Source organism: Ambystoma mexicanum, chromosome 5p (assembly GCF_040938575.1).
Source record: "Ambystoma mexicanum isolate Mex_15411 chromosome 5p, UKY_AmexF1_1, whole genome shotgun sequence".
In the NCBI taxonomy this organism is placed as follows: Eukaryota; Metazoa; Chordata; class Amphibia; order Caudata; family Ambystomatidae; genus Ambystoma; species Ambystoma mexicanum.
In genome coordinates, this window is record NC_090930.1 from 891335032 (window position 1) to 891348367 (window position 13336).

General features: G+C 47.0%; 1 protein-coding gene across 1 annotated transcript in view; it reads left to right on the forward strand.

Annotated features, from left to right (window-relative positions):
- The window catches only part of PKD1L1 (polycystin 1 like 1, transient receptor potential channel interacting), a 2330280-nt gene that overhangs the window by 1997163 nt on the left and 319781 nt on the right, over positions 1–13336 (forward strand). Inside the window, exon 50 of the mRNA XM_069613333.1 lies at positions 846–980. Coding sequence (XP_069469434.1) covers positions 846–980 — 135 coding nt within the window. The remainder of the gene's footprint in view (positions 1–845; positions 981–13336) is intronic.

Genomic DNA, 13336 nt, shown 5'->3' on the forward strand with positions numbered 1-13336 from the left:
CCCGGGACCCCTCCAAGGAAGGGTGGGCTGACATGGCAGATCCCCATTTAGATGGTACTCAAGTCAGGGGGATTTTGGGAAGGGGATTAGAAAAGTTTAAGGTTGCTTAATTGTTTTTGTAAATAGAGGGGGTCCCCCGTTGGATCCCTTTACAATTCATCTAGATGACTGTGTCCATTATTAAGGTAAGAGCTCAGGGTGTAGCCCATATCCTGTAACAGCGATTTCATTTTTAGGTGCAGTGGGTCTGGGGGCTGTGAGTGGTGGTTCCCATGGGGGCCAACTCTGACTTTGGAAAGGAATTAATGCTCCCTGGCCTAGGTTAGGGCCAGAAAACAGGGGTTACACATACATAAGGAAAAGCAAAGACAATCGCTCCTTTAGTAGGAGTAGGTGGAGGCACATGGAATCCCGCCACATGCTAGGTCCCCAAATAGCAGCAGTTTTGCCGTCTTCTCCTTTTTTACTATGGGTAAGCACCATACATTGGCCTCTTCCTCATTCCAGTTGTGGGGCTGAGGTGAGTGCAAACAAGGAAATAGACCACATCAGTGACACTGGCCACTTCCTCCAGACAGTTTGCGGAGAGTAATCCTAGACTGTTGGTTAACAAGAGGCAAGTAACTTTCAAATTATTAAAATATAATTGTCAATTTTGCTAGGATTTTTACAATCGCTGGCATTCTTATGCAAGGAGCAGCTTCCAATAGGGTATCAAACACTTCCCAAACTTGGTTTCCAGTCACTCCCAGCCTCCTTTGAATCTGTAAATCCTGGATATTGATGCATGTGTAATTATCTTGGAAGGAGCCCTACTGAGCTGTTGTGTGTTTCCTTTCTTGTAGTGCGCACGCTCTATGCATGGGGTCATCGTATTCCTTGTGTTAATAAAGTGCATCCGTCTTCTCCGCATCCACAAAGTGACGGCCCCCAGTGTATCGATGCTGCGGCTTTCCTTTTTCAGCGTGATTTTCACATTGGTAAGAAGCATCAATTGGCCAACTTCAATGAGACAAAATGAGCAGCAAATGCAACTGCATAAAACTGCATGCCCTACGCTGAAATAACTGTACTAAGTTCATTGGAGAAGTCAATGCTGTGTGTACATTATGACTGCACAATTTCAATCACAAAACTACTAATAAATGAATATGCTATGTTTACGTTACCATTTTGGTATTGCAATGAGTAATGTTCAAAAAGTTTTGAGATATCAGCATAAGTGCTTCCCATTGAGTAACATGTGAACATTTCTACCGTAAAATGGCAGCCTTGTGCAGTTCTGGTACACACTGTCAGATGGTTGAGCTCCAACTTCAATGTCACTTATGAGACAAACAAGTGCAGGAGAGCTGCAATAGAGCTGGAGCAGCCGTGTCCGCTCTGTATTTGTCTTCCTGCTTAAGTTATCTCAATGTTTTTCTCCTGGCTCCACCTTCCACACCTCCACTGAGTCACCATAACATGGTTTGTGGCAGTGCACAAGGCACATTGCTAGTTGCACCCCACCATATAACACCTCCTCTCAAAAAAAGGTAATCATGTCAATGTAGTCTGAATGATCAATTTCTGAACCTAGACGTCAATCCATGTTCCATTCATGACCTTCCGAAAGTCTGTCCCTGAGAATGCTATGTTCCAAAGGAAGAGGAACATTGTTGGGATCCACTTTCCTGATCTTCCGGATGACTGGCTTCAATATCCTTTGGTGCTTCAGGCACTTTGTCTACCTCTTTTGAGTTAGATTCACCATTCCCAGACAGGCTGAAGATGCCTGTTTCAAGAGTATGTATTTGTGCCCCCTTGCTTTCACCTGGGACCACCTGCATGCATATGCCAGCCACAACAGTGCGTTGATGTGGTGTGCCTGAAGGTTTTCAAAAGCAATATGATGGTGGAAAATAGTGTGTATTTGTTTATATGTGTATATGTCAAACACCAGCAATTTTATGCTGGGTTTAAAAGACTTGAAACTGGAAAGCTGGTGATTGCTCAACATGCCCCAATGCTCCAGCCAAAAGGGTTCAGACTATACTGTGGGGATGACCCACAATAATGGTGAAACATGTTTGTAGTTGTCGGAATTCTTGTAAGCTGTATCTTTTGGGTTGAAATATACTATGTGTGTAGCACTGCCATATAGACAGACGTGTACCTAGAGGAAAGACATGACGTGAGCTAATTTACATATCTACAATGCGTTGCCCATTTGGTTCTGAACTGGAAGTGAACTTCCAGTGATGGGTACTGGATGGTGCTATGCTGTGTCACACTGGGCTTAAATTGCTATTTCGGCTTGTGTGTGTGTGTGTGTGTGTGGATGGATGTGGTATATACACATATATATATATATATATATATATATATATATATATATATATATATGTACATATATATATATATATATTAACAAAAAAACGTTGTTGAGGGGACGTTATAACACTAACACCCAGACCATGAAATGAAAAATGTCATCTCAAATGTGAATGCTGACATCAATGACGACATCACTTGTTTAGCCCCTTTCTTTTCCTTCCCTGCCATACATGTATATGTGCATTCAGTAAAAAAAAATTCAGTGATGTCATCAATGATATTTGTCATCTCATCTTTGATGTCCTGGGTGTTAGTCTTAGCAATTCACGTAGATGGTGCGTGTTATGGTTGATTAGCTTACTATAATGGGGTAATATGCAGTGGTGTTTAGTTACACTGGGCCTCATTACGACCCTGGCGGAGTGGGTTTACGCCAGCGGTATTCGCGGCGGACCCGTCCGCCCTACTACGAGTTCCCGTAGCGCCATGGAGCCGTTTTCCGCCTGGTTTTTCCGGGCGGAGAAATCCATGGCGCTACGGGACCTTGTTGTTAATTACGCCACCGTATTTTACGGTGGCGTAATTAACGCCTTCCCCACTCCCATTATACCCTATGGGGCAAAAATGGGAATGGGGAAGGGTAAAATGGGGAATGGGGATTTACCGCCCCGCCAAGGTCGGAATGGGGTGGTAAATCCGCCAACCCCCATGGCGGTATCGGCAGCTTTCCGCCGTGCTCCATGGTGCATTTTGCACCGCGATCTCCGCCAGGGTCGTAATGAGGGCCACTGTGAAGTATACCATTCCTTTAGTGATTTTTTTTTACTGAATGCACATATACATGTATGGCAGGGAAGGAAAAGAAAGGGGCTAAACAAGTGATGTCGTCATTGATGTCAGCATTCACATTTGAGATGACATCTTTCATGGTCTGGGTGTTAGTGTTAGCAGTGCACATGGGTGGTGGCAGGGTTGGGGGCTTACTGTACCATAACTGTCGAATTTCAGGGGGTTTTCGGTTTTAATTTGAAGCATAAAGGAGAGGTGGAAAGTATTTTTGTAGTGAAGTGTACAGGTTTTTGTTAGGGCAACTTAACCATAACGTCCCCTCAACAAAGTTTTTTTTTGTGTGAATTGTACGGGTTTTTAGTACTACAATTTACGTATAAGGTGTACCTAGGAAAAAAATGTTGTAGAGCATTGCACAGATTTTTAGTAGTGCAACATAACCAAAAGGTTCCTTTAGGAAGGGTCGTTTGGTAAACAATCTATAGCTTCTGAAGAATGCCACATGAAAATATACTGTCGTACAGCACCGTGACATGTCCCAGAATTACTTACACACTTACCTGAAAGAAGTATGCCTGTTGGGCAATGTGGAAATAGATTTTATATTCATGTAGGAACGTCCACCTTCAACATTTGCCTTAAACAACGCCAACACGTACTGGTATGCAGCGACTGCGAACTCACTACACATTATATGTTGGTAGGGAAAGATGTACTTTTCTGAAAAAGACATCAGGTAAATGCAGCCTTCCTCCCAAAGAAACAGCAGCAGTGGTGTAATGCAAAAGCATAAGAAACTGTGTTGCTGTCTTGCACATAAAAGACGGAAAAAATGTGTTGCCACACATAGTCACTCATATTACCATTTGATGCCTTTTTGCTCAATGCCGGACGCATATTACCTTATCGCCTGCCATGGCAAAAAATAAAGCCACTCGTAAACAAAGTTAATAATGGGTTAACAACGACCTTTCACAGTATAATTGAAAAAAAAAATTGAATACACTCCATGCACTCCTTATTTCTCTGTAAAGTACATAGGCGCAATAATCTTTGCCAGCAATAGTCTAAATTACGAATGCAGTAACGTGTACTACTAAAAAGGACGTGTACATGTTGTAATCCAAGGCGACTTTGGCAGTAAGGATCACAAAAGAAAATCCTCTTTCAAGATGGCCGCCATAGAAAAGGAAGGCGGTTATTGCATATATAGCCCCTCTTCCCTTTCCATTGTAGGTTGCAAAAAGCAGAAGGATGTCGCGTGACGCAGAACCTGTAAATAAACATTCAGCGACGTACAAGCTAATAAATTACATTTGCAAATGAAACAGAGGAATGGTAAAGAACATGTGACCATTTTACAGGTTACAAAATAGATTTATCTAATAACAAACTTGCAGAGACCATCGGAATAAGCGCACAATCAATGCAATGATTACAATGCTGGTTAGGGAGGCATTGCAAATCTTGAAGATAAAGAGGCCGATTTTGTTGCGCAAACAAACATTTTGGGGTTTTCGTTGCAGCAGTCGCTTTGTTTCCACAGTTATTTCCCAAAAGTCGTCATGACGTTGAGCCTACAGCACCATAAATGATGTCACGTTGCTCCGAATAACGAGTTCAGCAAACGGACAAAGCGGGTTTACAGTGTCATTCCACATTATTGTTATGGACAGGCAACCACTCGCCAGCAGTTGTATTTGCCGTCCGAAGAAGCCCTCACTCGGGATTTGAAAACCATTGCACGCACAGTACGGCAAAATATACCTAGTCGGGAAAAGTTACAAAAAATAAGTGTCAGTAACCAACCTGTACCAACATTTTTTAAAAGATCAAATAGAAAATGTGCAAAGTGGTACACAAAATTACGTGCTCAAAGTTGACATTTTAGTAATATGTTACTAATGTGCAAATGTACCTATAGGTGGAGGTTAGAAACAGTGAGATTTTGCATGCACGGTAAGAGAAAACAAAATGGCAAGTACACACAAAGACGATAATTTAGGTATGAAACAAAGAGTGGACAAATAAAAAAATTACGTCTAGTCATTTCAAAGAAGAAAAAAAAAAGTGCAAAGTTATATACAAAGCAATGTAGACAAAGTAAGCCTTTGAAATTAGAAATATAAATAGTAAAAAAGGTTGAGTGGGAGACCACCAGGGGGCGCAGACGCGATGGTCGCTTGAGCCACCGTCTCCCTCTTCAAGCCCGCAAAAATCACTTTTTCAAGCAGGACAGAGGAAACTAAAGCCCGACAAAACCAGCAAATGCAGTAAATACAGCGTCCTGGCACCCACCCAGCCATAGCCCAGGTGACAAGGCTGCGGGGAAAGGCAGTAATCTGCCTCCGATCGGTGCCCCCCAGGCAACACAGACGGCCCGAACTTGGGACAACGAGGAGACGGGAGAAAAAATGGCCGCCACCATCTGAAATACGCGTCGCGCGCGTAAGAGCAAGTTCTACGAGGAGCCGAACCAGCCCGCCAGCAACATTCAGCACCCAGCGGACGGGAGCACTCTGGCTCTTCAGCGAGGCAAGGCAACCGCGGGATCAGCCGCGGCGGTCAGCGGTACCCGGCCCTCCGGAGGGGGTGGAGCGACCGGCTAGGCAAGCCACAACCGGAGAGATCGGCCCGGTGCGGGTAAGCAGCGTTCCAAGCTTAGCTGCCTGCCCCCCCCCCCCCATCCTCCATCGGAGTCGGCTCCCGGGCCCCTGCGGTTACACCTCACGGCGCGAGCCGCTCGCCAGAGTCGTATCCCACTACCTACGCCGCAGCTCAACACTCGGGAGTACACCCGGCCACGCTGCACCTCCGTCTAGCAACCCTTGCGGGGCCGGGCCACATCCGCAGGACGCTCTCCCCGCTCCTCTCCTGTGGGGCTGTGCGCGACAGTCAGCCGCGGACACAAGGCCTCTTGCGAAATACGGCCTGTGCTTCCTCAGCTCAGCTGGGGCTCCCCTCCCCCCCCCTCCCCACCAAGCAACAAGAGCACAAACAGCCATTCCCGTGGCCACGGAACTCTCCCCAACAGCTCTATCCCACCGCTCCAACACAACGGATCTCCACGAGCACCGACCTCTGTTCAAACTCATCACCATTGGTAGAGCCTCGCAGCCGATCGGAGGATCACCAAGGGCCCTCCAAGCACCTTGTGAGGCGTGGAGACAACCGAGCGGCGGGGGCCCCCGATTCGTCCGCAAAAGCGCTAGCAACGTGCCGCGAAGTCCGGGGCAGACCACCACGGAGCTTAGAAAGACCTCACCCGAATAACGAGCCAGCCTTAGGATCACGATCGTGAATATAAGCACACCTTAGCACGACAGTCCGTGCTCACAGGACCCTGCATAAGTTACAAAGCTGGATCCACAAACCCTGGCGACCCTAAGAAAGTTTAGACGCAACAACACAGCTATGGAAGCGGAAGAAGCCCAAAGCACTTCAGACATTCCAGGCAATGATGGCGATAGTGCGACAAAGTCTGACATCCGCCTTCTGCTCGGGGAGATTAGATCAATGCGAAATAACCTAACCGGAATAATATCAGACCTACAAACGAAAGTGGCCAAAGTCGAGGACCGCCTGGAAGCGGTCGAAAACAACCAACAATCAGGTGATATCGCCACCATGCAATACGAGGCTAGACTCCTAGACCTCGAGCAGAAGGAAAGGGACATGGAATCGAAAGTGGACGACCTAGAAAATCGGGAGCGACGCTCCAACATCCGCATAATTGGCCTGGAGGAAGAGCGAGGAGAGACACAATCAGGCCTTGAGAGTGCTGTGAAATCCCTAATCTTGTCCCTCTATGATGAGACCGCCCCCCCAGCCCTCGAGTTCGACAGGGTGCACAGGGCAGGGGGCTCAGCGAGAGGCCCTCGATCAGTCCTAATCAAATGCCATTACTACACGCAAAGGCAAGACATTTTACAAAAAGCAAGAATAAAGGACACGATCGATTTCCGTGGCTCAACAGTCAAAATCTATCAGGATCTCTCAGCAATGACCCTAGCAAAAAGAAGAGGGTGTCGTCCCCTCACGATCTGGCTCCGAGAGAAAGGCGTGAAGTACCGATGGGGCCATCCATTTTCTCTCACATTCGAGTTCGACAGCGAAGAATACAGGCTTACCTCGGTGGAAGAAGCGGAACGAGCTCGTCGCCACCTGCAGGGCCCTGCAGGGGACTCGGTCTCGGACGCAGTGTGCCGAAGAGAACCCAAGGGCCCGCGTCAAGATCCAACTGAAAAGCCCTCGAGAAGAGGCCGTGCGCAACAGAAATGGAAATTCAAACGATTGAACACTCCTTGATCCGCCAACACTGCATCTTGTGTCTATGTACTGCTTGGGCGCCTTAACCCTGGCCGAAAGGGTTGCCATGGTGCTCCATTGAAGTTCTTCTTTACTTCTCTTTTCTACTCAAAGTTCGCTTGCTCGGATGGGGCTTGGGGCTCAGAGACATTCTAGGTTGTTGTCCACCATAGCGGTCCCCTGTGCCCCCTGTCCCTGCACAGAGATCGAAGTTACTATATGGGCTTGAAGAGGGTATCTCCTAAAGTGGCCCTCATTGGAAGAGGGCGTCTCCTTTCTCTTTTCTTTACTCTTTTCCCTTCCCGGGGGGCGAGGATGCCCTGTATAGCATTCCACACTAGGGAGGGGGCGGAGAGGACGGGGGGGAACCACACAACCGCTCGACAAAGTAAGCTCGAGAAGCACAAAGAACCAACTCAAAAGTACCACAACACAAGGCAGTTTTCTATTTACTCTAATATGACACAAAGGGACCAAGCAAGTAGCAACACAAAAAACGCTATCCAAATCCTAGATTATGGCTAACTCACAGGGCATAGTCTTCGGCTCCCTCAATGTCAAGGGCTTAAATTCCCCGCAAAAGAGATCAATGCTAGCAAGACAGTTCGCGCAATCCAAATTAGATATTCTCTTCATACAGGAAACAAAATACACTAAGGGGGAAGAAAGAAAGATCCTGGGAAAAGACATAGGGGAAGTTTTCTGGGCATCTGGCCCGGTGAAGAAGGGGGGTGTGGGCATTTTGCTGCGTAAGTCCCTGGGAATGCAAGTTCTTCATATACACAGAGACACGCACGGGAGATACATCGCACTTAAGGGGAAGCTGAGAACACGTACCATCACATTGTGTTCAATTTACGCCCCCAATCAGGGGCAGGCAGCCTTCACCGACCCCCTGTTCGATTTCATTGAAGAATGGAGGGAGGGCTCGCTAATTTGCGGGGGTGACTTTAATGTATCTATAGATCGTGCATGCGACTGGCACTCAGCTCGACCAAATTCCCTCCCCCCAAGCACGCTCCAGGGTGACAGACTCGCAATTCAGCTTAGGGAACATCATTTAATAGACACCTGGCGGGTGACCCATCCAGGGGAAAAAGCCTTTACTTTTTATTCGCCACCACATCACTCCTTCTCCAGGATAGATTACCTATTACTGGGGGCGGAAAATGAGGGCGACATCTTAAACACATCCATCCAAATTGTAGCCTGGTCAGACCACGACCTGTGTTGTCTAGAATTGGACCTGGGCCCACTCCCACCCCTGGATCGCCGGTGGCGATGTAACGACCTGCTATGCAGAGACCCAATTTTTATGGACTTCCTCTCGGAAGCCATCACAGAATTTTTTGACATCAACGACACTGACGGTATGTCACTGAACACAGTGTGGGAAGCAGGTAAAGCCACAGTAAGGGGCATTCTTATATCAGAGGGAGCCGCCAAAAAAAGACTCCGGCTACTCAGGGAGAAAAAACTTAAGGAAGAAATTACCCGACTAGAACGCTCCCTTAGGGATCTCCCCATTAGTGACACTGAAACAGAAATGAAAATTAGGAAAATGAGAGAGGAATTAAAAGATATATGGAAAGGTAAAGCCCTCACCCAAATTAAATACCTTAAACAGAAGTTCTACGAAAAGGGGGACAAAGCGCACACCATGCTAGCGAACAGACTCCGCAAACAAAGGGCAGATAGGGAAGTCCATAAAGTAAACAACGAACAGGGCTCTCCGCTTACAAATTCCCAAGACATAGTGTCTCGCTTCTCCGATTTTTACGCAGACCTATACACTGCTGAGACTGATGGCACCTCCCCCGACATCAAAGAATACCTAACCAATATGTCACGCCCTCCCATCACGGAAGAGCACCTAGAAATGCTAAATGCCCCAATCTCCGCAACAGAGGTGCAGGGAGCGATTTCAGCCCTCAAGGCAGGCTCAGCCCCAGGACAGGATGGTTTCACGCCAGCCTTTTATAAGAGAAACGCCAGTACACTGGCACCCTTCCTCGCCAAACTATTCACTTCCATCTTAGAATCTGGCAAGGCTCCCGACTCCTTCACTGAATCCATCATTATAGTAATCCCCAAAGAAGGTAAAGACCCCATAGAGTGTTCATCATATCGACCGATCTCGCTTATAAATGTAGACGCAAAAATTTACTCCAGCATACTGGCCGCCCGCCTAGCCCAGATTCTCCCGCAACAAATCCACACCGACCAGGTAGGGTATGTAAGAGGCCGGCAAGGGGCAGACAACGTTAGAAAAACCCTAGACCTCATGGCAACTCTCCGAGAGGCCGGTAAGGACCCCCTCCTGTTATCAGTAGACGCCGAAAAGGCTTTTGATCGTGTAGAGTGGCCCTTTTTGATAGCTGTTCTAGAATGGGTGGGGCTGGGAGCAGCATGGACACAAGGAGCGAAAGCACTATACCGATTTGCCAGGGCCAAAGTATCGATTAATGGCATCTCGTCACGAACCTTCAGCCTTACTCGAGGTACAAGACAAGGCTGTCCACTCTCCCCTCTCATTTATGCCCTGGTCATTGAACCCTTTGCCCAAGCCATCAGGTCCAACCCGATCATTAGAGGAATCCCGAGAGGCAGTAGGGAATACAAACTGGCTATGTTTGCCGACGACATCCTGTTGTACCTGACTGAACCCACCACTTCTATTCCTGCCTTTTTCCAAGAGTTGTCACGATACGGTCCCCTATCAGGCTTCCGGGTCAATCTACAAAAAACCATAGCTGTCCCCTTAAAAGACAATGCTGACTTAGCATTGCGCTTAGAGACAGACTGGAACTTTAAGGTGCAAACCGACTTGGTCCGCTACCTAGGGGTTAACATAACGGTCTCCCTGCCCGACCTTTTCGATGCTAACTACACACCTCTGTGGGTAGCCATCCAAAAAGACATCTCCAGATGGTGCAAACTCTCCATGTCATGGGCGGCGCGTTTTACTGCCATCAAAATGAACATACTCCCACGTTTTCTTTTTTTATTTCAGTCCCTCCCAGTCATTGTTCCCGATTCCTTCCTGACAGAAGTAAAGCGCATACTATTAAGATTCCTATGGGCAGACAAACGAGCAAGGATCCCGTACTCCACACTTATCCAACCCAAAGAGATGGGGGGCATGAGCTTCCCAGACTTGGGAGAATATTATAGAGCGTCACAACTTCGTATACTCCCGGATCACTTGTGGGAAAACCCAGAGAAACAATGGGTGGCAATAGAGAACGACATCTTTGATCCGGTCACCCTGGGAGAGTGGTTGTGGGTCCCGAGATCAGCCATGACACAAAGGATTAAACAGCACCCCATTCTGAAGGTATTATGGTCTCTTTGGCGACCATCCCGAGCCATGCAGGGAATCACAACGTGGCCCTCTCCTTTAAGTTGCATCTGGTCTCCACCAATCCAAAACTCATTGAGAGCAGTCCAGCAGTCACAGTCTTGGTATGAGGCAGGTCTGAGTCGAGCTGGACAGCTCTGGAAAAATGAGGTGTTCACAACCCGGGAAGAATTACAGGCCGACTTGCAGGGTACAAGTGTCTCCCTTTTATCCTTCCTTCAGCTGCGAAGTGCCATGCATGACCCAAGGTGGGGTAACTTGTTAAAGCGCCCCTTGACGCCATTCGAGCAGATTTTAAGCCTCCCCCAAACATCGAGAGGCCTGGTATCAAAATTGTACAGAGCACTAGTCACGAGGGGTCACAGTCCACGCCCACCCTCAGAGGCGAAATGGGAAACCGACCTATCTATAGAAACCCAAGGGGAGGTATGGAAGGGAATATACAGGGCGGTGTGGTCATCATCGGTCTCCATGCAATACAAAATGCACAATGTGCGATTACTGATGAGGTGGCATTACACTCCCCTCCGCCTGTCCAAAATGTTCCCCCGGAACATCTCCCTACTGCTGGAGGGGTTGTGGAGAGCAATGTGACTACTGGCATCAGTGGTGGGGTTGCGATAGAGTCCAAGTGTACTGGCGGGAAGTGCTGGGCTGGATTCGAGACATAGATGGGATCCCCAGAAACCCAACGCCCACACTAGTTTTGTTTGGGATAGAATCGGAAGATGACGAAACATACGAATCCCTAATGTACTTACCACGCAATCTCCTATTAGCAGCCCGAGTGTGCCTGACCGTAAAATGGAAATCGAGGGTCCTTCCATCGAAGAGAGAATGGTTAATAAAGGCCCACGCAATATACGAAATGGAAAGCCTAACGGCAGCAATAAATGAATCTCGCAGAAACATTGAAATTATTTGGTTGCCCTTCCTAGAATACTACACGACATATTGGGAGCCCACAGACTAGTAACATTTGCTTATCATCTCAGTCAAGCAAAGGAACCAGGGCAATGCCCCACGCCGCTGGTCGATTGCATACTTCAAATCCTGTGTGGGCTTGCCCCCTTCTTGCAGTAGCAACTTGCAGTGCCCTTGCAATGCTGTAATGCCCAAAGTGGTCATGACTTTTCGTTTAGAGTTGTGTACAAAGCGATAATGTCGAGTGGAGGGGGGGAGGGGGGAGGCAGGGGAGGGAGTGGGAGGGGATTCAGAAACACAGGACCAAAGTTTATCATCGCTTTGCACTTCTCCCCTCTCTATGTTCCTTATATATACGTTGTATGAAAATAATACAGGGGTTCTTTTTTCTTTTGTTGAAGTGACCAATACTGTAATGGTCTTGTTGTTGAAAATGAAAATAAAAACATGTTTTAAAAAAAAAAAAGGTTGAGTGCAGTCATACCCTGCAAATGAGCAACGTGTGCACTCTGCAACATTACAGGAAAATTGTACAAGGGCAGAAAAATAATAAGTTAATTATATTAGCACAATCAGATGGGCAAGTTATGTAAAAATAAAGCATGGATTGCTGTATAGTGGGCCAAAGTCAACTTACAAAATATTTACAGCCTCCATTCTTTTGCAGCAAATCAGTCACGAATGTGTTTCCAGCGAAGAATCATCCTTGACTAAATGCATGTCACTTACAAACTTTTTAAAACATAACCTTATAAATTGCGGTTGTTTTTTTTTTTTACCCTTTCATTCCGCGAATAGCGTGCAAGTTTCTCTTGGGCTCAAGGTCAAAAAACAGTTGCGCCTTTACTTTCACTCCGATGCGCGGGCGTACTGAGCAGTCAACCAAAAAAGCAACTCCTGTGGCTTTCACTCAGAAGGCAAATACATTCTTCCTTTGAAGCAACATAATGAAATCTAATAATCAGAACCTGTATTCCCATACAGCTTCAGAAGCACCGTTTCAAGCAAACAGTGCAGATGATGGCCTACTCAAAACTGTAGAGGCCAATCTGAGGGAAATATTATTGCAAAACACATTTTAATCCACACGCTGTAATTGGTCGTGGTGCAGTGAGAATGAACTTCCATGTAAACATATAATTTTGCAGACAAGAAAAGTGCACTTTTTCACTTTGTGCTTCCACAGCTCATTGGGCCCCCTCAAAGGTCTCCTTGTGAAATACTATTACTTGAGTGTGAGAAGTGTAATGCTCTCTTGTTTGGCAGCTGTTCCGGGCGGTGTCTGCGCACACAAAAACATTAGTAGCAAAGAGGGGGGCCACCGAACAAAGCTACCGCATGCTATTTTGCAAACAATCTGGGAAAGAGCCACATGGTCGTGAGCACAACCTTTTCCCCCCCTGTTCAGTGTAAGGGGAAAAAAGACGTTTTGAGAACCCCTCCCCCTTACAACTTTCGCCCCCCTGCACCAAACATGACCAATTTTTCCAACCAAAGTCAGAGTGGGCAATATATATTTTTCCCAACGTTTGGCGACGGTTAGTCCAAGGGTAGGACATTTATAAGGCAGCCAAAAACAGTTCTTTCTATGGAAACAGCCACTCCACCAAACCAACACAGTCACTAACGTCCCTCTCG